The sequence below is a fragment of the Aedes aegypti genome, chromosome 1 (assembly GCF_002204515.2).
Source record: "Aedes aegypti strain LVP_AGWG chromosome 1, AaegL5.0 Primary Assembly, whole genome shotgun sequence".
Taxonomy (NCBI): Eukaryota; Metazoa; Arthropoda; class Insecta; order Diptera; family Culicidae; genus Aedes; species Aedes aegypti.
In genome coordinates this window covers 66,142,094-66,169,996 of record NC_035107.1, presented here as the reverse complement: position 1 = coordinate 66,169,996, position 27,903 = coordinate 66,142,094, and the positions used below count along the sequence as shown (strand labels likewise).

Here is a 27,903-nt window from a genome sequence, read left to right as displayed (position 1 = left end):
TCAGTATCATTCAAACTATTTCTATAGTGATCCTTTCCGAAATTCTCCCAGATTCTGTCTGGAGAAGCTGAAAAAATGACTATAACGGTATGCCCGTCTGCTTTTCTCATAACTTCTCTATTAGCCCTCTCAATCCCTATAGAGGAATCTCTGGAATAATTATTGAGGGTTAAATAAAATCTTGAAGAAATGCTAAACAAAAATTTGCTGTAAATCCATAGTAATTCTCAAAAAAAAAAAAAAAACCTAAAGGAATTCTTAGCGAACATCCTTGAGCGCTGTATGGGAGAATAACCTATAGTATACATTCTTGGAGAACTGAGATCTTTCTTGATAAATTTCTGGAAGAATATCCGGAATTATTCCTGAAGGCATCTTTAGAGATAATTATGGTTGTATTTGTTGTATATTCTGAACGAAAATGTGAAAGGATTTTCTAGAAAATTTTTGCTCTACGAAATCCTGAACAAATCTTGTTAGTAATACCTGAAGCAAATTTTGGGCAAATGTATGAATTAATTTTTGATGAAATACCCGAATCAATTATGAGATAAGTATTATAGTGTTATTTGGCGTATTGTCACGAGCAATCACTATATTTTCTCTTTTGAATATTGTTAACTGTTTTCAGGGCTTTCTGTTAGAAAATGTTGCAGGTAGTTATCCAGAGATTCGAATGGGTAATTTCCCAATAATTATCAAAGCAATTTAGCTAGAGAATCTTTCAAGACTCATTCACGAGATTTTTTTTTTCGTTTCAAGAGATCGATGAAACATGACAGCAACAGATGTTAAACTGAGGTTGCGAATAAACTATGTAATAGCAGGAGCTTCACTGAAATTTTAAAAATAAGTTGAACCTGAAGATTTTTTCCAAAGTAGGTCGAGAAGACCTCGCATATTTCCTGGCGTGCTTCCATCGCAATCATAACGTGTCAACTGGCCCAAGTAAAATGGCAACGAAGTGTGCTGGTTGATAGACGACATTTCTCAGATGACATAGAAGTCAGGGCCTTTCGAGGCCCAAATATCGATTCGGATCATTATCTCGTTGTAGTTAGGATTTGATCGCGATTATCCAGCGTCACCAGATAAAGAAAGGTCGATGCGCTTCAATATCCAATGCTTGTCAAATGATAGGATTACTGCACAGTACCGTAAGCAGCTAACAGAGCAGTTGGGAAGAATTAACTTTTCTGCAGATGTCTTTCAACAGCTATCAAGGATGGGATTGGCACTGACTGGTCAACGATGAAGACGAAATGACTGGTTCGATGAATAATACCAGTGAGTATCAGTCGAACCCACCGATCAGGGCAGGCAATTTCAGATTCGTCACAGTGCGATGACGAAATAAAAAAAGACATCGTCATCCAGTATAATAACTCTGGCAGGTCGTCGTCTCGTCATCGACGAAAGAATGCACGACGAACGTCAATCCAAGATCGTCAACGAACAACTTTGTCTTCATTCCGTTCGTTCCTCTTTCTTTATTGTATATTCGCTTGCTATGCACAAAACGGCGAATGCCATCCAGAATTGCTCGTATTGGCAATTTAACCCGTCCTCCTCAAGCTTCAACAATAGCTTTGTTGGTAAGCGCGTGACGTTGACGACTCAGAGATCGTTTGTTCAATTCCGGACATGTTTTGTTTTTTTTGTTTTTGTTTTATTTTTTCAAAAAAGGCTCATAATCTATCGACGCCACGGTTCATATTTTTGGTCGGCGCAGACCTCCCGAACGAAGATTTGACTATAACGAAGGAGGCTTATTTGTTCGTCATGACGCCGAGCCTTTGTGGCGGACCACTGCAGCAAATCGTCATCGAACGCTGGTTGAGTGACGATGACGATTTTTTTTTTTACTTTCGGTGACGACTTTTTCCATTTGACGGTGACGATTGTCTACCCTGCCACCGATCATTGAAGAGGTTAAGATGAAGATGAATCGAAGCCAAACCTCAAATTTTCAAGAGCATGGATCTGGAGAACCAAACATCCGTTTGAGCTGAAAACCTAATCGATTGGTCACCACCAGCTAGTGACCAAACGATTAAGCTTCACCTTAAAAAGGTTAATCGAGGCTGCTGGGAAGGACGAGATCCCTGTCGAGCTTCTCAAGCACGGAATTGGGCAGCTTTACTTTCGATCCATTGAGTATTTCTGAAGGTATGCCTACCAGTTGTTTGGATGGCGTCATACGAGGAAGGGTTAAACAGGAGACTTAGACCGCTCGAGAAGATCTTTGTCGGCAAATACCAGGCAGGTTTTCGTCAGAGCCGCTCAACAGCGGACCAGTTGTTAACCTTGTGAGTGATCTTAGATAAATTCTTAGAGTATAACCTACAGACTCACCAACTATTGATTGATCTCATAGCAGTATGATTCTGTGAAACAGCCTTGATAGGTAATGTCTGAATGAGATAGCAAGGATGGGCCTGATCTTTAATTCTACCAAAACGAAGTACATGGTCGCAGGTAGAGATAAAGGTAGACTCAGAGGTGTTGGTGCTAAAGTAATGTTTGAAGGGAAATTTGTTGACACATTTGTTCCCCTTGGAACTCTTGTGACATGTGACAATGATGCTTCCCGTGGAAGTTATAATTGTACTGCGATGCAATGTAATTATTAATTAGTTTCATCTTTTTTGTTTGTTAGTTTGTTCGGTTTGTATCATATCATCAGAGGTAAATGAACCGCGTGGTTTAAAACCTCTATAATTATCTAAAAAAAACATATCATGGATATTTTAGTTTAAATTTTAACGACATTTTGTAAAGAAATGATGGTTTTCTGTAGACTTACTAACATATTTTCATATAACAGCTTGTCACATTCATAAAACATGAAAATCGCTCTTAATTACTCTGTACTAACAATAATCACATTCACGGTCATGTTCACATCTTGAGAGTTGGATTTGACTGCACTACACACTAAACTCACATAAAACTAACATACATATTTAAATCCCGCATTCACAATAAACTGCAAACTAATCACATTTTCCCTTTTCCGATCCATCCACCGTCCGAACAGTCAGCCTCGAGAAGTGGTGCCGACTTCGGGGCAATCTTCTGTTCTACTTCAAAACCAGCGACCAGTTCTCGGAACCGCAGGGATGCATCGTGCTAGAGAAGTACCGCTGCGTTAAGCAGGGTGACCTCAAGGAGTACGACGGTTACGTGTTCTATCTGGGTGAGTAACACTACTAGACTAATCCATGTCGAATAACCTACTAGAAAAGTTGCTTTTTTTTCTCTGTTCGACAGAATTCGAGGACGGCCTGCGGCAGCGGTTCGCCACCAACACCGAGCAGGAGCGCCTGGAATGGATGCAGGCCATCGGGCTGGCCGGGTACGACGTTAAGCGGGCCCAGCTCAAGTACCTGCGGGAGCAGATCGACAAGAAGCGTGGCATGATCCACGATGTGGACGTCGATATGCTGCGGCTGCAGACCGGCAAAGAGATAGGTGATTTGATTAGTTTCTGAGAGGAGAGGAAGGAGGGATGGTGATAATGATGGTGCTGGAGTAGGATTTGTGTGTAGATTTCGATTTAGGGAAGAGCGAAGAATCTAATCAGAGCGTTGAATTAGCCCTTCAAATACCGTGTGAAGAATGAAGATGAAAATTGTGATTAATTTGATATAACGAATTCCAGAAGTTTATGAGTTAATATTCATTGTAAATCACGAATAATACTCATCATTTTTTAGAATATAATACTTTTGTTGCATACTTCAAAGCGTTTTAATGCATACCATAAAAAAACGCCTCAAAGTATACACTAAGCGCGATGAAGTATACTCCAAAACAATGCCTCAAAATACTAAACGCCGTAAAGTATGCAACGAATGGATTATATTTAAAATAAAATGATGGGTATTATTTGTATTTGAAAATAAATGTCAACTCATCAGCTATTAAAATTCGTTCTACCAAATCACAATGTTTAACCAAAATTCATTATTCTTCATGTGATTAATCATCAACGCTCAGAACGAAAGTACAACCAATGGGAGAGCATTTAGATTAACAGTGGACCAAAGCATTTAACTCGAGTGAAAGTTTCTAGCTTGTGTTGTTTATTTTTCGTCACAATAAAACCATGCCATTGCCGTTATCAGTAAACCTTTCTGTTGTCTTATTCTTTACCTTATCCCTGTAGTAGAAGCATGTTAGCGATAGAGTTTACCGTTCGCTCGATTTAAGTCGCCACTCGAATCCCATTGCGCTCGGGTTAGTCGGCTCTATTTTTCGAAATCTGCACAATCTCATCCAGCTCAGTGTCATCATTCCATCCTCACGAGTCGAAAAGAATGTCTCTCACGGTTCCGTCTTCTCCCGTAGAGCTCAACGAAGTCCCGATCTGCGAGTCGGCCATCTCCTGTGACAATCTGCTGTGCGACGGCAATGGGAAACCGCCGAACCCTTCGGTAGTGGTCCAAGTTACGTCCAACAATCGAGCGGCCAGCGGTTGGGTCAAATACGGTCGCACCGAAGTCATCGAGCGCAGTTCCAATCCGCAGTTCATCTGCACGATAACGTTCCGGACGGGGGACGGCCTGAATGCCAAATCTCAGATCCGCTTCACGGCGTACGACGTTCGGGAAAAGGTCACCCAGACGGCGGTTCCCATTGGGTGGGCCGAGGTTGCCCTCGGAGTTATAACGGACACTTCGCGGCTGAGGATACCGCTGAGGACGCAGAGTCCTTGCGGTGGCAATGCCGGGTTCATTACGATTGCCACTTGTGCGCCCGATTTGGAGAAGAAGACTTCCCGGTCGCCGGCCAAGGCCGGTCTGGATCAGCAACAGCAGCACCAGCATCAGCAAGCTATCGGTCATCGGAGGTCGCAGTCGTTGCCGCCGAAATTGGGCGTCAAATTGTTTATACCGCCGCCCTCGAAGCTGGCGCTGGTTTTTACCAATCCTAACGTGAGTATGAGGGTTTTGTTAGTAATGAGGCGGTGTTTGAAGCGGAAAATCCGGTGGAAAATACTTTACAATTACCCTTTGAAATTCTCCAAGGAAAATTCTCAAGAACTTCCAAGGGAAATTCACTTGAATTTCCAAAGAAAATTTACCTCAATTTACAAAAACAAATTCTTCTTATTTTCATAAAAAAAAACATTCTGAGCTTCCTCCTGAATTCCCAAGGAAAGATCTCCTGAATTTCCAAAGGAAATTGTCCTCATTTTCCAAAGGAAATTGTCCTCATTTTCCAAGGGAAATTCTTCTGAATTTCCCCAAGCGAAATTCTTCTGAATTTCCGATGAAAATTCTCCTGAATTTCCGAGGGAAATTCCCCCGAAATTCAGAGGGAATTTCTCCTGAATTTCCGAGGGAATTCTTCTGAATTTCGGAGGGATATTCTCCCGAATTTCCGAGGGAAATTCTACCGAATTTCCGAGGTAAATTCTACCGAATTTCCGAGGTAAATTCTACCGAATTTCCGAGGGAAATTCTCCCGAATTTCCGAGGGAAATTCTCCCGAATTTCCGAGGGAAATTCTCCCGAATTTCCGAGGGAAATTCTCCAGACTTTCCGAGGGAAATTCTCCAGACTTTCCGAGGAAAATTCTCCTAAATTTCCGAGAGAAATTCTCCTGAATTTCCGAGGGAAATTCTGTTCATGAAGCCAGGCTGCTTAGCAACGCTGAATGAATGCAATCAACATCATCCATCGAAGCAACCCTTATCTAAAATTGTAAAAATTTTCATTAGTCTTAAATAAACCTAGAACATTACAGATGTTTTCTCTTCAATTCCCGAACCTGAAGTCAATAGGTTACGGGCCTACAAAAATCCTTTTCGGATGGAGGACGATGAAGATAATTTTCAAGAAGCGGAAGACCATTTTCAAGCAGAGCCAGCCGGAAATTCCTCAAGAATGAACGACCTGAAGACTTCACTGAAGAAGCTTGGTGACAGCAACTACGCCGTTTGGAAGTTTCGGATGGAGTTGGTGCTCATCCAGGAAGACCTGTTCGGCGTGGTGAGTGAAGAAAAACCGGAAAATCCGAATCCCGCTTGGAAGGCAAAAGACGAAAAGGCACGGGCGTTGATTGGCTTGTCGGTGGAAGACGGTCAGTTGTGCCACATCATCAAAGCCGGTTCAAGCAAGGACATGTGGGACGGGCTCAAGCAAGGTGCACGTTTTACGGAAACTGTGTTCGCAACGGTTGCACGAAGAAGGTAGTATGTCAGACCATCTCAACGAAGTGACAAATCTGACAAACCGGCTTACTGCGATGTGCGAATAATTGAAGGAACACTGGGTGGTTGCGATGCTCCTTTCGAGCCTTCCAGAATCGTACAACAATTTGATCACCGCTACAGAGAGCCGACCGGAAGACGACCTAACGTTGGAGTACCTCAAGGGCAAGCTTCTGGACGAATGGAAGCGCCGCGTCGAGAATCAGTCGGAGGAGAAGGCATTACATACCGGAAATACATCGACGTCACCAGTAGAAAAATCGAAAATAACATGTCACTATTGCCATATGGAAGGACACATTCGCCGAGATTGTAAGAAGCTAGCCAAGGACCGGAAGCAGTCAGAGAAGAAAAGTCGAGGTACACCACAGAAGGTCAAGATGGTGAAGAACAAGTCATCGGAGGTATGTTTTGCGATCCGTGAGTAAATTTATTGATGAAGGATTCACCGTTATGTTCGAGAAAAACCATTGCAAAATTGTCAAGAATGGAACAGTGCTTGGGGCCCAGATAGCCGAAGCGGTAAACGCGCAGCTATTCAGCAAGACCAAGCTGAGGGTCGTGGGTTCGAATCCCACCGGTCGAGAATCTTTTCGGGTTGGAAATTTTCTCGACTTCCCAGGGCATAGAGTATCTTCGTACCTGCCACACGATATACGCATGCAAAAATGGTCATTGGCACAGTAAGCTCTCAGTTAATAACTGTGGAAGTGCTCATAAGAACACTAAGCTGAGAAGCACCCAAGCAACCAAAAGTTCGGATAAGAGGGCATGTTTTGGCTTAATCAGCGCACTTTTTAAGTAATTAATCGAACAGTTCACATAAAGTTCGTTTAAGTTAGTTATTTACCTTCAAGTAGAGAAGAAGTACAATTCAAACTTGTTTTGAACTTTTTAGTTGTCGACAAGTTCACGTGTTACTCTTTTGAGAATCAAGTTCCGTTAATATTTGTAGTGTTCTCTTAATCAGCGAAAAAGTTTCACTGGAACTAAATTTAAACTAAAAGTGATCCTTGGAGCTCACTGCTTAAGTGCAATCCGAACTATTGGTTGCTTGGGCAGGATTTGTCCCAGTGGGGACGTAATGCCAGAAAGGAAGGAAGGAACAGTGCTTGTCGTCGGCGAACAGAGAGGTGGGTTGTATATCCTGAAACCGAGCCCGGAGCAGTCCATGATGACAACCGTCAGCCACACGAAGGAGTGCATACACTTGTGGCACAGGCGTTTGGGCCATCGAAATGCGGATGCCATTGCGAAGATCGTGCGTGACCAGTTAGGAACTGGTATTTCCCTCCAACGGTTTGAAGTGCAAACCGTGTGCGGCACTTGTTGCGAAGGAAAGAGTTCATTCCCGAAGCCATCTGTTAGGCGAAGCAAGGCGGTATGAGATTTAGTACATACTGATTTGTCAGGACCGTTTGAAATCCCCACGCCTAGCGGAAATCGGTACAGCATGGTGCTGATCGATGACTACTCATGCTACACGGTCGTTTACCTGTTGCGTTGCAAATCTGAAACGTTCGAGAAAATTCAGCAGTACATCAGCCTCATCGAAACAAAATTTGGTAGGAAATCTAAGGTGATACGATCTGATGGAGGTGGTGAGTAGTCGAGTGGAAAGCTGGAGAAGTTCCTGGTCGACATCGGAGTCATTCTGCAACAAACAGCTCCTTACAGCCCACAACAGTATGGAGTGGCCGAGAGGAAGAACCGCTCCTTAACTGAAATAATGCGGTGTATGCTTGCCGATGCAGGTATGGAGAAGAAGTTTTGGGGAGAAGCAATCGTAAATACCTGTTATCTCCAAAATATACTCCCAACAGCGTGTAACGAGAGGACATCATATGAGTTATGGTACGGTAGGAAGCCGTCCTACAAGCATCTACGAGTGTCTGGATCCGTCGCATACGTGTTCATTCCCAAGCAACAACGTAGAAAGTTGGACATGAAGGCAAACAAAATGGTACTGGTGGGCTACGCTGAGGGACGAAAGGTCTATCGTTTCCTCGGAGGCCTATAGTACATCGGAGAGCGAGTTCGAAGGATTTCCTGATGAAGCTTTACTGCGGCGATCCAAGCGAACGACGAAAAGTGTGCCTCCGCAGCGGCTGGTCGTGAATTCCTGGTCCGCCGAAGTGTCGGGTGTCCATGAGGAACCGAAGAACTTTGCCAAAGCAATGAACAGTCCAGATCGTAGAAGATGGCATGAAGCGATGGTTGAGGACATGCAGTCCATCGAATCGAACGGAACGTGGCAGTTGGTGCACCTGCCAGCCGGTCGAAAAGCAGTTGGCTCGAAGTGGGTGTATAAAATCAAGCGCAACGCAGATGGAGAAGTGGCCCGCTTCAAAGCAAGACTCGTCGCACAGGGATACAGTCAGCAGTATGGAACAGATTATGACCAGTTGTTCGCCAAACAACATTCCGGACTCTACTGGCTGTGGCGGTAGGTATCAAGGTATGAAAGTATTCTTAGAATTAAGGAAAATGCTAGCTACACGCTAACGGTAATGGAAGGAATGGATTTATTTCTGACATTATTATATAATGACTACTATGATTGAGATCTTCAGTATTCTGGATTGCAAGGTTACTACGATGCACTTGCTTCAACACTCCTCCTCAAGCGTAGTTTGCTTGATCAATTCCAATCCAGATGCATCTCTGAAGGTTTGTAGTTTGGTTTTTGATAAAGGCTTCGTCATCATATCGGCTATTTGTTCACCCGTTGGGCAATATTCTACGTCGATAACTTTGTTTTTCTTCAAATCTTTCGTGAATGCGTATTTCGTATCAATATGTTTTGATCGTCTCTCAACTCTTTCGTTCTCCAGTTGGTGTATACAACTTTGATTATCTTCCATAATCTTGATCGACTCATTGTTTTCACCAAAATCGTCAAGTAATTTCTTCAACCACAGTAACTCCTGACAGGCTTCAGCTAAAGCGATGAATTCAGCTTCGGTTGATGATAGCGCCACACAGTTCTGTTTGCGAGCGGCCCATGAAATCAATCCTCCACCGAAATATACGAGATATCCTGAGTTCGATTTCGTGTCGCTGACATCACCTGCCCAGTCGGCGTCCACGAAACACTTCAGATAATCCTTGCTAGCGCCTAGATTCAATCGCAGGTCCCGGGTGGTCATCAAATAGCGTAACACTCTTTTGGCCTCTGTCCAATCAGCATAAGAAGGTCTGCTCACTTTTCTCCCAAGGATTGATGTAGCGATAGCAATGTCTGGTCTGGTCATCACAGATACGTACAATAGTGCTTTGATAAGGCTTTGGTATTCGTTACTCATGGGTAGTGCTTCAGAATCCTCCTCCTTTCGTTGAGTATGTCCTGGCTCCATAGGGATTGCTGACGGCTTGGCATTTTGAAGGCCGAATTTCTCCGCAAGCTTGGAAATATACGCCTTCTGACTCACCATGTAACAGCCATGGTTGAACTCCACATGCATTCCCAGGAACAATTTCAGATTTCCTAATAGCGACATTTTGAACTTCTCTCCAAAGTAGCCATAATTTCTTGAAATTCGGTTTCGCTGCTGCACGCGATTACCATGTCGTCCACATAAACTGCGATGAACGTGTTCCTCTTCTTCGTAACTCTCATGTACAAACATGGATCCGCCGTAGACGCAACGAATCCCATTCTCCGAAGTACTTCATCCAACGTTTTATTCCAAACACGACCAGCTTGCTTGAGGCCATACAAGCTTCTTCTCAATCGGCAAACTGTGTTGGAACTGGGTTGTTCGATTCCTGGAAGTACCTTCATGTATATGGTTTCTTGCAACTCACCGTACAAATAGGCCGTCTTAATGTCCACGTGCTTGACAATCAGGTTTTCACGAGAAGCAACAGTCAACAGGATCCGGAAGGTGGCTTGCTTTACAACCAGAGCGAAAACTTCTTCATAGTCCAAGCCATAGCGCTGGGAAAAACCTTGTAGCGTACAATTTCACCATGTTCGTTCGTCTTGCGTTTGTAAATCCAGCGGCAACCGATGGCTTTTCTTCCGGGTGGTAGCTCAGTCATTTCCCACGTCCGATTCTCCGCCAGAGAGTCCAATTCTTCCTGCATCGCAGCAACCCACTGATTGCGCTCGGTACCACTGACAGCTTCCGTGTACGAAAGAGGCTCATCTTGCAAATTCCCAACGACCGCGCCGGTGATTGGAGGAATTCCCTTGGTAATTCGTTCCGAACGCCTTGGTGTGATGGTGACTTCCGCCTCCTGGTCTTCGAACGACGATTCGGCAGCAGATTCAAACTCCTCCTAAAGATTGTCATCAGTGTCTCGTTCATCCTGATCTACGACAGCTGCTTCAGGATCTTCCTGAACAGGAATCAGTTCTTGTTTCTGCTCATCCAGGTCATATTCCCAAACTTCCGGTCTTCTCGCGATGTCTTGATTGGCCATATGTCCTCCTGCATTGAGCTCCATGAAGTCCGCATCTCGGCTTACAACCAACTTCAGCGATTTCATGTCCAGGAACCTCCACGCCTTATGGTCCACCGAATATCCAACGAACGTCATTTTCTGCGAAACAGGACTCAGCTTCTTCCGGAGTGGCTTCGGGACATGCACATATGCTTCTGCTCCAAAAACACGCAAATGCTTCATATCTGGTTTCCGTCCGTACCAAATTTCATGTGGAGTGACATCAACGACTCTTGAAGGAAGTACGTTCTGAAGATTCATTGCCTCCGCCCAGAATCGGTTGTCCAATTTGGCATCAGCCAGCATGCATCTTGTCATTTCGGACAGGTATCGGTTTTTTCGTTCAGCAACTCCATTGGACTGCGGCGAGTAACTTGTAGGGTACTGTGCTTGGATTCCGTTTTGCTTGTAAAACTTCCGCAGCTCTGCACTGACATATTCTCCACCATTGTCCGATCGTATGGCTTTCGGAACTCGACCTTGTTGTGTCTTGACCATTCGTACGAATTCTTGAATTTTCTCCGGAACTTCCGATTTTTTCTTCAGAAAGTAAAGCACACAGAAGCGGCTATGGTCATCGATCAGGGTCACGAAGTACTTGAAACCACTTAGTGAGTACGCATCCATGGGGCCGCAAACGTCGGTGTGTATCAGGTCCAACGTAGCCGTTGACTTCTTCTCGGTGGACTTCGGAAACGGCTTTCGAGCTTGCTTTCCTTAGAGACACGGTTCACAAAGTTCGTTGGTTCCACAGTCACGTACCTGTATTCCGCTCGCCAAATTCTTGCTGATGATTTGTTGGATGACGGCTTCATCCCGGTGTCCAAAACGCCAATGCCAAGTGTGCTGGCAGCTCTCGGTGTGATTCTATCCGGCAACCATCGCTCGTTCACCATGGATCTTCAACCGGTACAGGCCTCCATGTTTGACTGCTACAGCTACCACTTCCGTCTTGGACAAAATTTGGCAACCGTTTGTTCCAAACTGCACGTTTGCGCCTTTTCCGATCAACTTACCCACCGAGATGAGGTTCATTTCCAATCCAGGGACGTAGAGAACATCGGACAAGGCCATAATCGTCCGATCACCGTTGGAATCTACGCAGAAAATCTTCACCGTGCCGATTCCTTAGACTTTGGCCTCTTTCCCGTTTGCGAGATAAACACTCTTTTCCAAACTTGGCTTCACTTCTTCGAAGAAACTTCTGTCGCAGCACACATGAGACGTCGCGCCGGAATCAACGATCCAGTCAACCCTTTTTCGATCAGCAGAATCAAGAACGAATGCGTACAACTTGTCATGAGGCTTGCCAGGATTGTGCTTTAGTTTCGAGTTCTTGTTCGTAGGTTTGTTGGGATGGTTTGATGTTTTGAAGACTTGACAATCTTTCTTCTTGTGCCCTTTCATTCCGCAATAATGACAGATGATCTTCTTTGCTTCTACCTTAAACGCGGATTCATCCACGACAGCATCATTCTCCTGTAGCTTCCGGGCGTAGTCCAAAACTTTTCCTTTGACGAAAGACATCTTCAGTTCATCGTCCTTCAGAACCAGCAAGGCTGTCCGGATGTTTTCGTAGGATGCCGGAAGGCTTCGCAAAAGAATTGCCACTTGAACATCTTCTCCCAGATCTTTTCCTGCACCTCCAGTTCCTCCAGTTCGTACATATGTGCTTCAAGATCTCCTCCTTTTGGAAGCTTCTTATCGCAAACTTGGCAGATGAGCGATACTCTTGAACACATTGTAGTCTTCTGGTGCTGCTCCTTCAATCAATTCCAGGTTTCCTTTGCAGTATTGACGTCTCGGACGAGTGGATATTGACGCTTCTCGACCAATAAAGCAATTGTCGCTCGAGCCTTCCTGTCCCCTGTCGTCCACGCTGCAGTGACCGGGTTCGGAGCCGCATCGACGACGTACTTCCAGAGATCTTCACGCTCTAATAACATCTCCGCCTCAAACGACCACTGGGGATAGTTCTCGTTTGTCAGCTTTTCTATACCGAGCTTCGAATCCATTTCGTATTGCTGTCGGTCTCTTTACCTAGCTCTTACTGGGTCCACAACCTCTTAGAATTAAGGAAAATGCGTGTAGCTAGGCTAACGGTAATGGAAGGAATGGATTTATTTCTGACATTATTATATAATGACTACTATGATTGAGATCTTCAGTATTCTGGATTGCAAGGTTACTACGATACACTTGCTTCAACAAGTACGACAACTCGACGTCAAAACTGCGTTCTTGTACGGCGATTCGCCGTGCAAGGGGAAGAACGGAAGGTATATATGCTGAGAAAAAGCTTGTATGGCCTGAAACAAGTGGCCAGATCATGGAACAGCACACTGCACTCCGAATTGGATCGGATGGGCTTCAAACGGTGCGACTCGGATCCCTGCCTATATAGAAAGCTGGACGATAAGCGGTGGTGTTAGGTGCTGGTCTACGTCGACGACTTGATTGTGGCGTGCGAAAATGAGAAGATGATCGATCGCTGTGTTGGAGTTTTGCGAAAGAAATTCAACGTCGAGTCTCTTGGCGACATCCAATGATACTTGGGTATCAAGGAGAAGCGTAACGAGGATGGCGATTTCTTCATCAATAAAAAGCAATATATCGGTGAGATCGTACGTTCCTGCGGCTTGGAAGATGCCAATGATTCCAAGATTCCATTGTATCCAGGATATTTGAAGCAAGAAGCTGGTACTCCTCTAGCGAACAATATTGAGTACCAAAAACTGTTGGGTCAACATTTGTACGTTTCGGTCAACTCCAGACCGGATATTTCGGCGGCGGTGTCAATCCTGAGCCGCAAAACAAGTCCATCTCAAAATGACTGGCTGTAGCTCAAGCGAATTGCCCGGTACCTGAAAGGCACATGTGAGTATTGGCTGCGTCTCAGCGATAACAAAAGGCGAATCGGCTTGATCGGCTTCTCTGATGCCGACTGGGCAAAATGCCAGCAGGACCGGAAATCGAACAGCGGTTTGGTGATTCAGTTCAACGGTGGTACGATTAGCTGGGCGTGCAGAAAACAGTCTTGCGTGGCATTGTCCACTGCAGAAGCGGAATTCGTGGCCTTGGCAGAAGCGACGCAAGAAGTGCTGTGGGTTAAACGTCTCCTTGGCGATTTCGGTGAGCATCAGCAAGATCCAGTGTTGTTTGAGGACAACCAAAGTGCTCTGAAGATGTTGGATATCGGTAAGTTCAGCAACAGAACGAAACATATCGCTACCAAATACCATTTCGTAAGGGAAATCAAAGCATCCAGCAAGATCTGTTTCGTTTCCTGGGTAAATTATCCTGAATTTCCAAGGGAAATTCTTCGAATTCCCGAGGGAAATTCTCCCGCATTTCCGAGGGAAATTCTCCCGCATTTCCGAGGGAAATTCTCCCAAATTTCCGTGGGAAATTCTCCCGAATTTCCTAGGGAAATTTTCCTAAATATTGGAGGGAAATTCCCCTGAATTTCCAAAGTAAATTTTCCTGGATTTCCAAGGGAAATTGTCCTGAATTTCCAAGGGAAATTCTTTTCAATTTCCAAAGAAATTCAAACGAATTTACCTTTGAAATTCAAGAGAGTTTTCTTTGACAATCTAGGTGAATTTGAACATACAAGAATATGCTGAAATTATACCATCTATAATCCGCAGATTCACACCTATCGATTGCACTCGGGGTTAGGCGGTGACATCAGCGTCCAGGAAATCATGCTCGAAAGCCAGCTCTGTTACATAATTCCTCAGCAGTTACTGTGAGTATTGCCACCTATCCATTTCGAATATGTAGTGACTAAAATGATCATCCTTAGCTCAATCTGGATCGCACGCGAGAAGGAACTGCTGCAGGAAATCTCCGGCATGGGCGAACTGGGCGGAGAGTGGCGCCACCGGCAGATGGAACTGCTGGATAAACATCTGAAGCTGCTCAAGGACTACTCGCAGGCGAAGCAGTTCTTGGCGGTGCAACAGCAGCAGGGCAAGCATTTCAAGCCCAGCGCCAAAAAGGCGGATGAAACGCTGGAATTTGCTCCGGTTAATTTGCACCTGCAGCGAATGTGGGCCCACAACGATACGCTGAAGCGAGCGGGAGTGCTGGACGTGACCACGGTGGGTGCGTTTACTCGGCATTCGGGCAAGTCTAAGACCGGAGGGCTGATCAAGCTACTGCAGCAGATCAAGGATGCCACCGCCAAGGATGGAGGGGTGAGTTGAAATGGGTTCGGTTTGAACATTTCAGCAAAGGAGTACCTGATTCCAACAGGAACCAGGTCGCCATCGGCATATATCGTTAAAATTCATTTTTTTTGTCGCTGTATGCAAGAATATGTCGGAACTAGAATAGAAGCATTTTGGTTTACAAAGCTTATCCTCTTGTGAACAGCGACAGAAAATTCTAATTCTAATGATATGTGCCTGTGGTGGCCTGGTTTAGCGAAAATTACTAATAAAAGTTATCTCTTCCAGAACTCCGAGAAGGTGGCGGCTGCAAACGACGCTGTGCAAGCCATCAAGCAGCTCCGCAAGGAGATTGTGGAGATCATGTCGCAGTTGCTGTACCTGGCAAAGTCCAAAAACCCGAAGGGAATGCTTCCGCTGTGCAACGACATGATGACCAAAACTCGCGCCCTGCTAAACATCTGGGAACCGAACCTGGTAGAGGAGGCTTTTGCGTTCATCGAGCGGCACCGAATTATCGAAGATCCGACACAGTCGGATGGCACCGGTGCCGGCGGAACGGGGAACCCCATCCCGATGTCCCCGTTCAAGAAGATCACCCAACAGTTGGGTGCCCTGGATCTGAAGAGCCCGGAGCTGGAGGACTTCTCCACTCCGATGGGCCCGGCTCCGGATTTGTGGCCGCAGGTACGGACCAGTAAGTCCGGAGTGCTGGGAGCCTTCGGGAGTAGCACCAAGTCCAAGTCTCCTTCCTCGGTGGACATCAGTACCATCGCCACTATCCAGAACACGTTCAATCAAATGAACAACAGCAAATCAAAGGACTATCTGATGTCCTGCTCACTTCCGGCCGCTTGTTACCTCCCTACGGAACAACCGAAGGAATTTAAATCGAAGAAGTCCACGCCGACGGAAGCGTCCGCTTCCGGAAACGAACTGAAGTTCAGCGAGACACATTTCGATGTCAACGGGGACGTAACGACCTCGACGCCTGTAGAAGCCCTCGTAAAATCTCCAGAAGTGGAAAAAGCGGAAGAAGCAACGCCGGAGGCGTGTCGGTCCGGGCTTTCCGTGAATCAACTGCTGGAGAACAAAAACGAGCTTCTATCGAACGTGTACGACGAGAATGGCTATTTGATTGAGAACACGGCCATCGTGTTGGGTCATAATGGGGCGTTCCTGGACACCAAGGTGATGAGTTCGAGTCCTTCGGCGAATTATTACAGGCCGACGGAGGAACCGGAACCGCTGGATTTGACCCAGCTCAACATCGAAGCCAGCGTAATGTGCCTGGTAAGTAAGGTTAAGTTTCTGTGCGGTCGGTGTGGAAGTCCAGCGGTTCGACTGCGGCAACCCAAGGGTTCAATGAAATCCATTCGAGGGGTTCCTTTCGGCACAATCCCGCCGGATGTGGTCACTAGTCAACCGCTGTCATTGCCTTGCGGTGATGAACAAGAGCAGGACAAGGATCCCGTTGCAATGTCCGGGAATCTCCCGAAGGATCTCCTTCCGGGACCCTCCGGAAAACCTCCGCTCTGTAGCAAGGACTTGAACCTGGCCCTGACGCAGGCTGTCGGGGAGGTCACCCGTAAGGTTAAGAAGGGTAACAAGTTTACGGACGGTTTGGATCTTTCACTCACCACGGATTGGGCGTCGGAGTTGCGGCCTTCGATGAAGAAGCTCCGACAGGCCATGGATGGACTGCTGAAGACGGCACGGCTAATGCACTCCGTTCAGCGACTGCAGCAGGACATGAAGAAGACTTCGACGGTGTTGGCGGTTATGTACAGGAGGGATGTCTGCTTTTCGCAGGCTCTGACCGCTTTGGTTTCGGCACTAATGGCCAAGCTCTGGGGGCAGAACGTCACGGAGAATTACATCAGTTTGCTGTGCAATCTGGGGCCGCTGACTTGCTTCGAGGGATTCCTATCGCTGTATGGAAGTGAGGCGGACATGTGGGGAGACATGGGTGTGGCCATTGCCGATATGGGTTCGGTTAGCTTTACGTTGGTTCGGAGCAACATTCAGAGGGACTCGAAGGCGCTGCCAGTTCCGCGGGTGATCGGTACGAGGCAGCAGATGAGCGTGCTGCTTCCGGTTCCGGAGTCGGTGTTCTGTCATCTTCCCACGAAGGAGAGCACGAGCTTTAAGGTGAGTTATTGAGGATTATACCATTTCTATAGCACGTAGCATTTCTCTTTTTAGGGGCTTGGTCACTTTTTCAAAAAAAATCTCTATTTTTTATGGAATGTCCCTAAAGACTATTTTTTCATCAAAATGATCCTTTTTATCACTTATGTTTTCCTTTCTTTTTTTCTTATGAATGAAAACTGGTGCAAAATTAAAATGGCTCCAGAGATTCTTACATGACTGTCTCACAGGTTTTTCGGGAATTTCTTCACGCTTTTCACGAGGAAATTCTTCAAGAATTCTTCTTCAGCGGAATACTCTCAGGAACTCCTGCAGGGATCAACCTAGCATTTTGTTTTCAGGAATATATCCGCCAATTCTCTCAAGAATTCGTCTCGAAAGTCCTTCAGCGACTTCTCCAGGAGTGCTTAGAGGATTTTCTCCAGAATTTTCTACAAGTTCTTCAGAACTTCAATGCTACCTACATCCTTTTGGAAGTTCAACAGGAAAAAACTCCAATAATTACCCCAGGTATTATCCCTGGATTTCTTTTAGCTATTTGTCCAGTTATTGCTCCGTCGACTTCTACAGGTTGTACAGAACCCACAATGATTTATTCCAGATTTTATGAACAACCTGTTTAAAGATATTTTCCATGAAATCCAACAAAGCTCCTACGTCGATTTTTTCAGTTATTCTTTCAATCATTTTAAAATATTTTTTCACAAATTCATGCACAATTTATTCCAAGTATTGCTTAGTAAATTTCGTTAGAATTATTCAAAAAAAAAACTTATTTGGAACTCTTTCAGAATATCCTTAGTAAATTAGATCAGGAAGTCCTCATTAAGTTTCTAAAAGCTTTTCTCTAAGAATAACCCCGTAATTTCATGCAGGAATTATTCCTACAGTCTTTCCAAAAAGTAATTTCTTCATGCATCATTTACATGCTCAGCTTCGATTGTTTGGTAAATTTAAACCTGAGAGAGAGAAGACAGCTGGCTTAGATTGCGAGCTCCGAAAAGTCACGGGAACCTGTCATCAACTGTCACTGGGAAACCGGCACATTCGAAGGGCAAAGCGTGAAAAACCGTCAAAATTCAAGTAAAATTAATCAAAATTTCTAGGTGATTTTCGATGATTTCACATTTAAAAAAGTTGAAAACCTAAATATAGTTGTGTTTTGCAAAACTGCTATTGATTTTTTTACATTAATATCCTTTTTCTTGGTGAACAACAAGAAGGGAATATGATTTTGACCAAAATAAGTTCACCTCACCGTTGTGCACAACCCAAGAATTTAAAAAAGAAGTCAAAGAAGGCAAGAAAACAGGCCAACTGTCAGTGAGCTGTCTGCTCTCTCTCAGATTTAAGGCTGCACGGGACGTCATCATAATTATCCTATTCATTTCAAGAAGCAAATCCCAAGAACCACTGCATATATCGATGCGAAAATGTATCACTATGATTCTATATATGTAGTGCACAACCCAATAAATTTTCAGCTTAATCGGTTCACTAAAAATCGAGATTTGCTTCAACAAAGTTTTGATGATAATTGTTAGAGTGAGACGAAAGATAGGAAAAATAACACGGTCTCCCGTGTCCCCTTAAACACAGTCTCTAAAAAGTGACAGATTCCGTTGGTTTTGTTTTTTTTTTCAACGAAAACTATCAACAATAGGCCTATTCACATGACGTTTCAAATCAGCTGATCCGGAAGCTCTTTGACAGTTCTTCTACGAAAGTGACAGGCCCGTGTTAGCAACGGTCCTTCACCAGCGCTACGTCAATAGGCCTTTTCATGTGACAGATCCGTCTATGCATTTGTTTACATCGGTGGAGGACCAGTGCTAACACGGGCCTGTCATTTTCATAGAAGAAATGTCAAAGTGCTTCCCGATCAGCTGATTTGAGACGTCATTTGAATAGGCCTATTTCCATTACCGAACTGTTGAGCTGTTGAAATTTCGCCGGAATATGTAAAACAATCACAAGTACACTAGCAAATAATACAACAGGACGTATTATTTCTGAAGAAGTGTCTAAAAGAAAAGCTAACACCCGTTAGCTGAATAAGAGTATATCACGGAATTGATCAAATGCCACTACGCGAAATTGAAAAAAAAAAAACTGATGACGAAGTGCTATTATTTACATCGAAATCCGGAAGAATTCCCATTATTTCTGATCAAGGTTATACGAGCGGAAGAGTGCGAAACAGAGAGAAAGAACATACTAGAAAGAAAGAAGCTAGCCAAGGGGCTGTCCATTAATTATGTAAGGGTTTATGGGGGTAGGGTGGGTTTTGAGATTTCTTACGCGCCATACAATTTATTTTTAATTTTCATACAAAATATCTTACCATGGGGGGAGGGGGGTTGAAAAACCCCGAAAATTGTCTTACGTAATTAATGGATCGCCCCCAACCTACAATCCTGATGATGGAAGGTAATCGCGTTCCTTCCCCGGTAGTAAAACCCTGGGAGGGAGAAACCAATACAAAATTACTGTACGTCATAGTGAGCCGGGATTCCTCTGTCAAGAACTGTCACTGTGAGCCCAGATCTCAAACATTGGACTAACATGGAAAAAGCGCGTAACTGATTAGAACACATTTTCGCATTTCATCAAAAGTGACAAAAATCGAATTAAAATCAATTCATGCACACAATGCAAGTAATGTCACGTGAGCACCTTCCAATCGGATTGAATATAAAGCATTGAAAAACGCATCGTTTTACTTTTTCCAATAAAAATGAATATTTAGTGCATAGAAAACTGTGGAAAAATCGAAAGTACACAACAAAGAAAACTAGCGATTTTCCCCAAGCGTGCCTTGATTGTTGTTGGCAAGCTGGAGTTATCTTGCAGTTCAAACAAACATTGTTCTATATTTCGTGTGTAGTATCGGTACCTGGAAGCAAGGGGTCATATGCCCCATCTACAAGAAGGGTGACAAACTGGAATGTGAAAACTATCGTGCGATCACTATCCTGAATGCCGCCTACAAAGTGCTATCCCAGATTATCTTCCGTCGTCTATCACCAATAACAAATGAGTTTGTGGGAAGTTATCAAGCTGGTTTCATCAACGGCCGCTCGACAACGGACCAGATCTTCACTGTACGGCAAATCCTCCAGAAATGCCGTGAATACCAAGTCCCAACGCATCACTTGTTCATCGATTTCAAAGCGGCTTATGATAGCATCGACCGAGAAGAGCTATGGAAAATCATGGACGAGTACAGCTTTCCCGGGAAGCTCACAAGACTAATAAGAGCAACGATGGACGGTGTGCAGAATAGCGTGAAGATTTCGGGCGAACATTCCAGTTCGTTCGAATCCCGCCGGGGACTTCGACAGGGTGATGGACTTTCGTGCCTGCTGTTCAACATCGCGCTAGAAGGTGTCATGCGGAGAGCCGGGTTCAATAACCGAGGTACGATTTTCACAAGATCCAGCCAATTGGTTAGCTTCGCGGATGATATGGATATTGTCGGCAGAACATTTGGAACGGTGGCAGACCTGTACACCCGCCTGAAACGTGAAGCGACAAAAGTCGGCCTGGTGGTGAATGCGTCAAAAACAAAGTACATGCTGATAGGCGGAACCGAGCGCGACAGAGCCCGCCTGGGAAGCAGTGTTACGATAGACGGTGATACTTTTGAGGTGGTTGATGAGTTCGTCTACCTCGGATCCTTGTTAACGGCTGATAACAACGTTAGTCGTGAAATACGGAGACGCATCATCAGTGGAAGTCGCGCCTACTATGGGCTCCAGAAGAAGCTGCGGTCGAGAAAGATTCACCCTCGCACCAAATGTACCATGTACAAAACGCTTATAAGACCGGTGGTCCTCTATGGACATGAAGCATGGACCATGCTGGAAGAGGACCTGCAAGCACTTGGAGTGTTCGAACGAAGGGTGCTTAGGACGATCTTTGGCGGAGTACAGGAAAACGGTGTGTGGCGGCGGAGAATGAACCACGAGCTCGCTAGGCTCTTCGGCGAACCCAGTATCCAGAAGGTTGCGAAAGCCGGAAGGGTGCGCTGGACAGGGCATGTTGCAAGACTACCGGACAACAATCCTGCAAAGATGGTGTTCGCGTCGAATCCGGTTGGCACAAGAAGGCGAGGAGCACAGCGACCGAGGTGGCTAGATCAGGTGCAACAAGATCTGGAGAACGTGGGCCAAAATCGAAGTTGGAGAGACACAGCCATGGACCGAGTAAATTGGCGTAACATCGTTAACGAGGTTTTATCAAATTAATTGATGTAATACCAACTAAATAAATAAATAAATCGGTACCTCCCTCCCAGGTAGAACCCATTGAAGATTTCGTAGTTAACCTTCGACGCAACAGTTCACAGTGGAACAATTGACACACCTAAACAAGGGGATGTGCGGTGACTACGAAACCTGAAGGTGTCTGGGTTCGAATCCCGGTCGGACCAGGATCTTTTCGTAATGGAAATTTCCTTGACTTCCCTGAGCATAGAGTATCATCGTACCTGCCACACGATATACGAATGCGAAAATGGCGAATTTGACATACAGTGAAACCTCCATGAGTCGATATTGAAGGGGCCATCGACTCATGGAAATATCGAGTCATGGAGCAGCTTTTCTTTGGAAAGCTGTTCGGAGGGACCATCGTAGTAACCATGATTTTATGTTTTTAGTATGGTTCCATGAGTCAATATCGAGTAATGCACTCAGGCAAAAATACTATGAATATCCATTGTTTTCCCTTATGTTTATTTGCCACAAGAAATCGGTATGCATTTCATTGATTCACCTTATGAATTGATCTGAATCATGTCAATGTGGTTTCTTGCTTATTTCATAAAGGAGCCTTATGAACATTGATATGATAATTTATGAATTTCTTTTTTCAGTAGTATAAACTACATTACTTTTTATAACACTAATTATTATTTCTTTATTCGTTTTTTATACCTCGTGGACAAGACATTTTATTCTGAATTTTTAAAGAATTTCCAATGCGTTTATTTACTCAATATTATGTTATTAATTACCTAACGTACATAAATCGAAATTCCACCTACTTTGTCGTGCTGCTCCTAAATTTAGAATAATAATATGCAAATTATGAAGTAAAGTACTGTATGGTACTATTGCATATCGAGCCAGTGAGCCGGCGAAAAATGAAAATTCGATTTCTAAACGTTGGTTATTTTCTAAAGCAAAATAGATATTAAAGTAAAATGCAATTGAATTCAACCATTACTCTCTTTTTATTAATCTGTATATCTGTTCTTTTGTGTTTTTTTTCGATTTTCACAACCCTCCATCGCCGTACTTCCTTTCCCACAATTAGACTGCAGTATGTGGGATGTCAACGATCATGCCATTTGAATAACTTTTCTGGCTACGAATTTCTACCTGAAAATTCAATTTCGTATTAATTTCAAATTATCTGAAAAATACCAATTTATTACCTTTTAAAATATTCTAAAAAAATATGATGCTTCAGTAAATGAATCCACAATCAGCATCCAGTTATGCTTCCATTTGCAATTTTTTATAATAACAACCTTATGAGTTTTTCACATTAATGAGAGCTATGTGCTTCATAAGGTGGCTTAATGAAATTGATATACGTTAATGAGGTATAACATGCTTCGCAATTATGATTTTCATTGAACTAATATGGAATCTATAATGGCCTTATGAAAAATGGTATCATTAAGGAAATGAATAATGACAGCAATGGAAATCATAAGGCGCGCAATGAAGTTTGTGAACGTTCATTATAATTAACTATGTTATCAATTATGACTATCATCTCAACGGTATGAGATCCATATTTGCCTTATGAAATAGGTTTTTATTGATTTTTCAACGCTTCATAAGGGAAAATTTATGAAATCCGTTAATTTATTTGCCTGAGTGTGGAACATTGAGTAATGGAGGTTTGACTGTAGGAAGCTCTCAGTTTATAACTGTGGAAGTGCTCATTGAACACTAAGCTGAGAAGCAGGATCTGTCCCAGTGAGGACGTTAATACCAAGAAGAAGAAGAAGAAGAAGAAGGCCAGTGACGGACCAGTACATAGAGGAACATCGTAGCAAAGGCCATTACAACAGGACAACGCAACAGACTAGGGCGAGATAAGAATCGTAAAAGAAGTGGAGTGGAGAATCCAGTAAAGGATTCCCTAAACCTTATCAAGGACAGGTTATTACCCCAAAGGACGGATGCAGCATGGAAATGAAAGGTCATGGGACCTTGCGTGAACGCAACAGAAAAAATCCACCAAGGGAAACCCTCTTTCTCCGTTTTTAGCGAGCTATTCATGGCGAATCTCGAAAAAAGTTTAAACAAAAAAAAAAGGAGTATTGCCGGATAAATGGTTCGACGACATTTACAGAGTTATCAAACGGTAGGAGCTGCCCAGGAGTTTGAATACTGTCAACAGCGTACACAAGGATATCAAGTTCACCCAATAGAAAAACTAACTAGATCTACTTGTCATCAGGAAAGAAAGTTCATTGTTCAACTTCGAAATCTATAGGAAGCCTACAAACACCCAGCGAGTTATTCTCTACATATCGAATCATTCGTTCTAGCACAAGATAGCAGCTTTTCAACACATGATCCAAATGATGCAGACTACCCCTCCGCTAAGACGGAAAATCTAAGGAACTGGAATATATTTTCGAGACGGCAAGGATCAACGGATACAAGGAAAGACCGATAAAAGCCATCATCGACAAAAAGGAAAGATAGTATACTTCGAGCACTTTGACGACACTCACCCCTAACGAACCCATGAAGAGAGTCTCCATCCCATACGATAGGTACATCACCAATCAGCTCCGCCCAAAACTAAAGAATTTCGGAATCGATTTGGCGTTTTCCAGCCGAAACAACCAACTTAAGACTCCATTAGGCTCTACCAAGAATCCGGTTGACGTACTGAACAGGAGAACAAAACCAGTTGTTCTCAGTTCTCACTGCAGCAAGGTCTACGTTGGTCAAACTAAGCGGTCTCTCGAGGTTAGATCTAAGGAACACTTAGCGAAAATAGGAAGAGCTCAGAAGACGATAGATAAGGGCATTACTCACGATTTCAAATCTAAGGTAGCAAAACATGCCTTTACAGAGGACATGTCTTTCCTTTTATACTTAGCTTAAGTGAATGATGTATGAATACGAATGTGTGACTTTGCACAAAGATTATACAGTATTGGACAACACATTTGCAACTTTTTCGATTTTCCATACAAAATAGCCAACTTCGGTAAGTTAGATCTTAGTTATTTATGAACCGATTTGAATGAAATTTTCACATTATTATTTTAACATATGTTTTTGAATAATTTTTCCAATCACAAATTTAAATGTAATAACGTTTTAACTAAAGTGTAATTTTCGACAAAAAATTCAAAACTATTTATCTCAAAATTCGATAGCCCTACACACAAAATGTCGTCAACAAAGTTGTTCATCTTGTCAAAATCCACAACTTTGCTGGAGATACCATCAAGCTATTCCTTCAATGTTTTTAGTTCACACTTAAATTATTTTACGGATTCCTGTGAAATTTCAACAGCTGAACAGTTCGTTAAAATAAATTAACGGAGTACGGTAAATTTTTACAGTATTCGGTAAAAAATCACCGGAATCCGTTAAATTCCGACGACGTTATGGTGTTTTATATCACCGAACTGTTTAGCTGTTGAGATTACGAAGAAATTCACTGTAAGAGCTTAGTGTGTTATATCAATTATTAAAAATCGTCAAAAAATTCACTTTAGTCAAACCGTTACTGATTTTGAACTCGTGATTGGAAAAGTCTATAAAAATATATGTCAAAATTCAAGTTATGTCTGATGTTCTGTGAAAATTTCATTCGAATCGCTCCATAAATAACTGTGATCTAGCTTACCAAAGTTGGTCATTTTGTATGGAAAACCGAAAAAGTTGCAAATGTTTTGTTCAATAGTGTACATAAAATTTTTTTGTAGGGACTCTCTCAGGATTTTATTCAGAGATTCTACTAGGGTTGGTGAAATTCCTGAGATTATTCTATAAATTCTTTCTGAGATTATTCCACGAAATCTATTGGGAACTCTTCTATGAGTTCCTCAACCAATTTGACCAGGGATGATGTTTCTTTAGAAATTATTCCTGTAATCTTTTACAAAGATTTTTCGAATAATTTTCCATGTTAATTGTCCATTCCTTTAGGGCCCCACTCCAGAAAATTACAAGCATTATTCCCATAATTTATTCAATTATTTCTACATAAATTTCTCCAAGAATCCCACCCAAGGTTTTGCGGCGATTTTTTCAATAAATCCTACAGGATTTTTCCAGGGTTTCGTTTGGTGATTTTTCCAACTATCATATTAGCATTTTCTCTAGAGAAGCATCCAAGACTTAGAAAATCCTTGCAAGAGTTCCCTCCTGTAAGAATCTATCATTATCACTGATTACTTTAGGTTTTTGATTAAGGAATATCTCCTAGATCGAAAAGTAATAATAATTTCCAATAATTTTTGAACAAATCAGATTAGCCGATTAGCACATTTATTAATAACTAGTGGTCCCGGCAAACTTTGTGTTGCCATCAAGTAGGCTTTTGTAAAACGTCATGCAATGGACCTATGCACGAATTCACTATTTGACGTTTTAGCGGTGCCGTGTTATTTATGTCACCATGGAAACTAGTGAATTCGGCACCGCTCAAACGTCAAATTAGTGAACTCGTGCATCGGTCCATCCTCCATATAAAATGACACATTAGTCTTCTCCCGATTTTCCGATTATTCCGGAGACTTTTCCGAACTTTTTTCTCGCACGAACACGTCGCATCTCTTGTCGAGTGCAACAGTGAAGAACTTACGTCAATCCGCTGATCCGTTCTCAAGCCATTTCGTGACATACAAACACCACTCCATTTTTATTTATATAGAAGATAGAAGATAGATTTATGAACAAGTTTGTTGGCAATTCCCTGGTGGAATTCACGGAAGAATTTCAGCATAATTTATCTGATGAAATCCTGAGAGGAATCTTTGTAGTATTCTATAGAGGTAATTGCAGAGAAATTTTTGACTACAATTGTTAAGAAAACCTTGGAACAATTTCTGGAGTAATTTCTGAAAACATTCTTAGAGAAACTACTGTATTCTTGAAAAAGTTTTAAACGAAAATCTTGCAAGAAATCCTAGGACGAATTCCGATAGGGCTGAATACTCGGGCTCTTAAAGCAAGTCTCTTAAAAGTCTTCGTTTTTAACTGATGGCCTTTAAAGTCTCTATTTCAGCTAAAATGGTCTCTTATGTCTTTTTCCTTATTCTGCTTGCATTGAATCCTGCTGTCTAATTATAGAGGTTTAAGAGAAACTAGGCTATTAGGCAACTTTTCTACAGGATCTTCAGGATGTTCTTCTCAGATTTCTCGCAGAAAAAGTTTCTTGAATTCTACAGAAATTTCTTCTAACAAACTCTTAGGGACTGCTCCGGAGATCCTTCCAAAAAATCTTCTAGTGATTTCTCCGTCAATTCTTCTACCGATGTTGCAACAGATGTTTAAAAAAATTTCTTCAGAATTCGCTCCAAGAAATCCAACGCTTCCACCTCCTGTATTTTCCACATTGATAAATGATATTTTTCCCAGAGACTATCCCAGGAGTTCCAACGGATGTTTTCCACTAATTTACCCAGATCTTCCAAATATTCCTTCAGTTCTTCCAATAAACTACCGAGGTCCATTCCAGAGTTTTCGTAGAAATTCGTTTAGGGATTTTTCAGAATGATCTAAAATAATTATTATTACAATTTTTCCAGCTATTCTTCCAGACATTTTCATATGGATTTGCACTAAGAATATATCAAATACCCTTCCTCAGGAATTCCTCAATAATTTCGACCGTGGATTCTCCGTGGAGAAATTTCTCCAACATTTCATCGAAGGATTACTCCTGCAGTTCTTCCAAAATATTTCCCGATTAATTTCTCAAGTCAATGCCAATGTCAATTTTTTTTAAATTTTCTTGGATGTTGATGGTAACGTTGTGAAGACTTCCTTAGGAAACTTCTCAAATAATTACTGATAGAATTCTTGAAGCAGTTTTAAAAGGAATCCATGGAGTAATTTTTGGTAGAACTCTTAAAGAAGTCCTGGACGATATTTATGTTTTGAATCCTAAAAAATACTGATAGAACTTTCGATGATGTTTTAAACGGGAATCTTTGAGATCCTGTGAAGTCCTATACAAAACCATAGTAGAATCTATAGGTAAATTCCTGGAAGACTTAGGATTTTCTTGAAAAGTTTCTGAAAGAATCTTTGGAGAAAAATTCGATGGAATCTCTGAGGTTATTCTTAGAAAAAAAATCCAGGTTGAATTATTAAGGGGTCAGGATCCGTCGTTAATTTGCATTTTGCAATTTGCAAAAGCAGTTTCTTCGTCCAAAATCAAGAACATTTGCAAGAAAATGTGTTCACTGTATTCTATTCTCCAACCGAAACAAATTGAACACTAGAGTGATGCAAATTTTGAAATTTTGGCTCCTCTATGCTTAAGCGATGTCAATTATTATAAAAAGCATCCTCCTAAAGTTTGAAGTAATTCGGAATAAATTTGACTGTGCACACGACAGATTACTATGGAAAACGGTAACCCTTTGTGTTCAGCCTTCTAACTCGTCGTTATAATATTTTATGGAAAAGTGAACAAACTCTACTCATGAGAAATCCTTTCAGCTACAACTTTGCCGAAGACCACATTTCGATTGGACGTCAGGATAAATTACTATTCATAATCATAAAGTGGGTTTGCATTTTGCATGCTTAACCAATTGCTCGGCAGGCAACAGTGGTGCGGGAATAGAATAGATCAAAGAAACTCAGGCTACTATGTTCTACAGCAAAAAAGCAGTGTTGCTCTGAA

At 42.8% G+C, this 27,903-nt stretch overlaps 1 protein-coding gene across 3 annotated transcripts in view; it reads left to right on the top strand.

Moving 5' to 3' along the window:
- Positions 1–27,903, top strand: part of LOC5572787 (type I inositol 3,4-bisphosphate 4-phosphatase) — a 44,791-nt gene that overhangs the window by 12,850 nt on the left and 4,038 nt on the right. For all 3 annotated transcript variants that reach the window (XM_021838620.1, XM_021838605.1, XM_021838613.1), the window contains 6 exons: positions 3,041–3,199; positions 3,274–3,474; positions 4,354–4,940; positions 14,320–14,420; positions 14,478–14,871; positions 15,133–16,995. In XM_021838620.1, the coding sequence (XP_021694312.1) occupies positions 3,041–3,199; positions 3,274–3,474; positions 4,354–4,940; positions 14,320–14,420; positions 14,478–14,871; positions 15,133–16,995 (3,305 nt within the window). The remainder of the gene's footprint in view (positions 1–3,040; positions 3,200–3,273; positions 3,475–4,353; positions 4,941–14,319; positions 14,421–14,477; positions 14,872–15,132; positions 16,996–27,903) is intronic.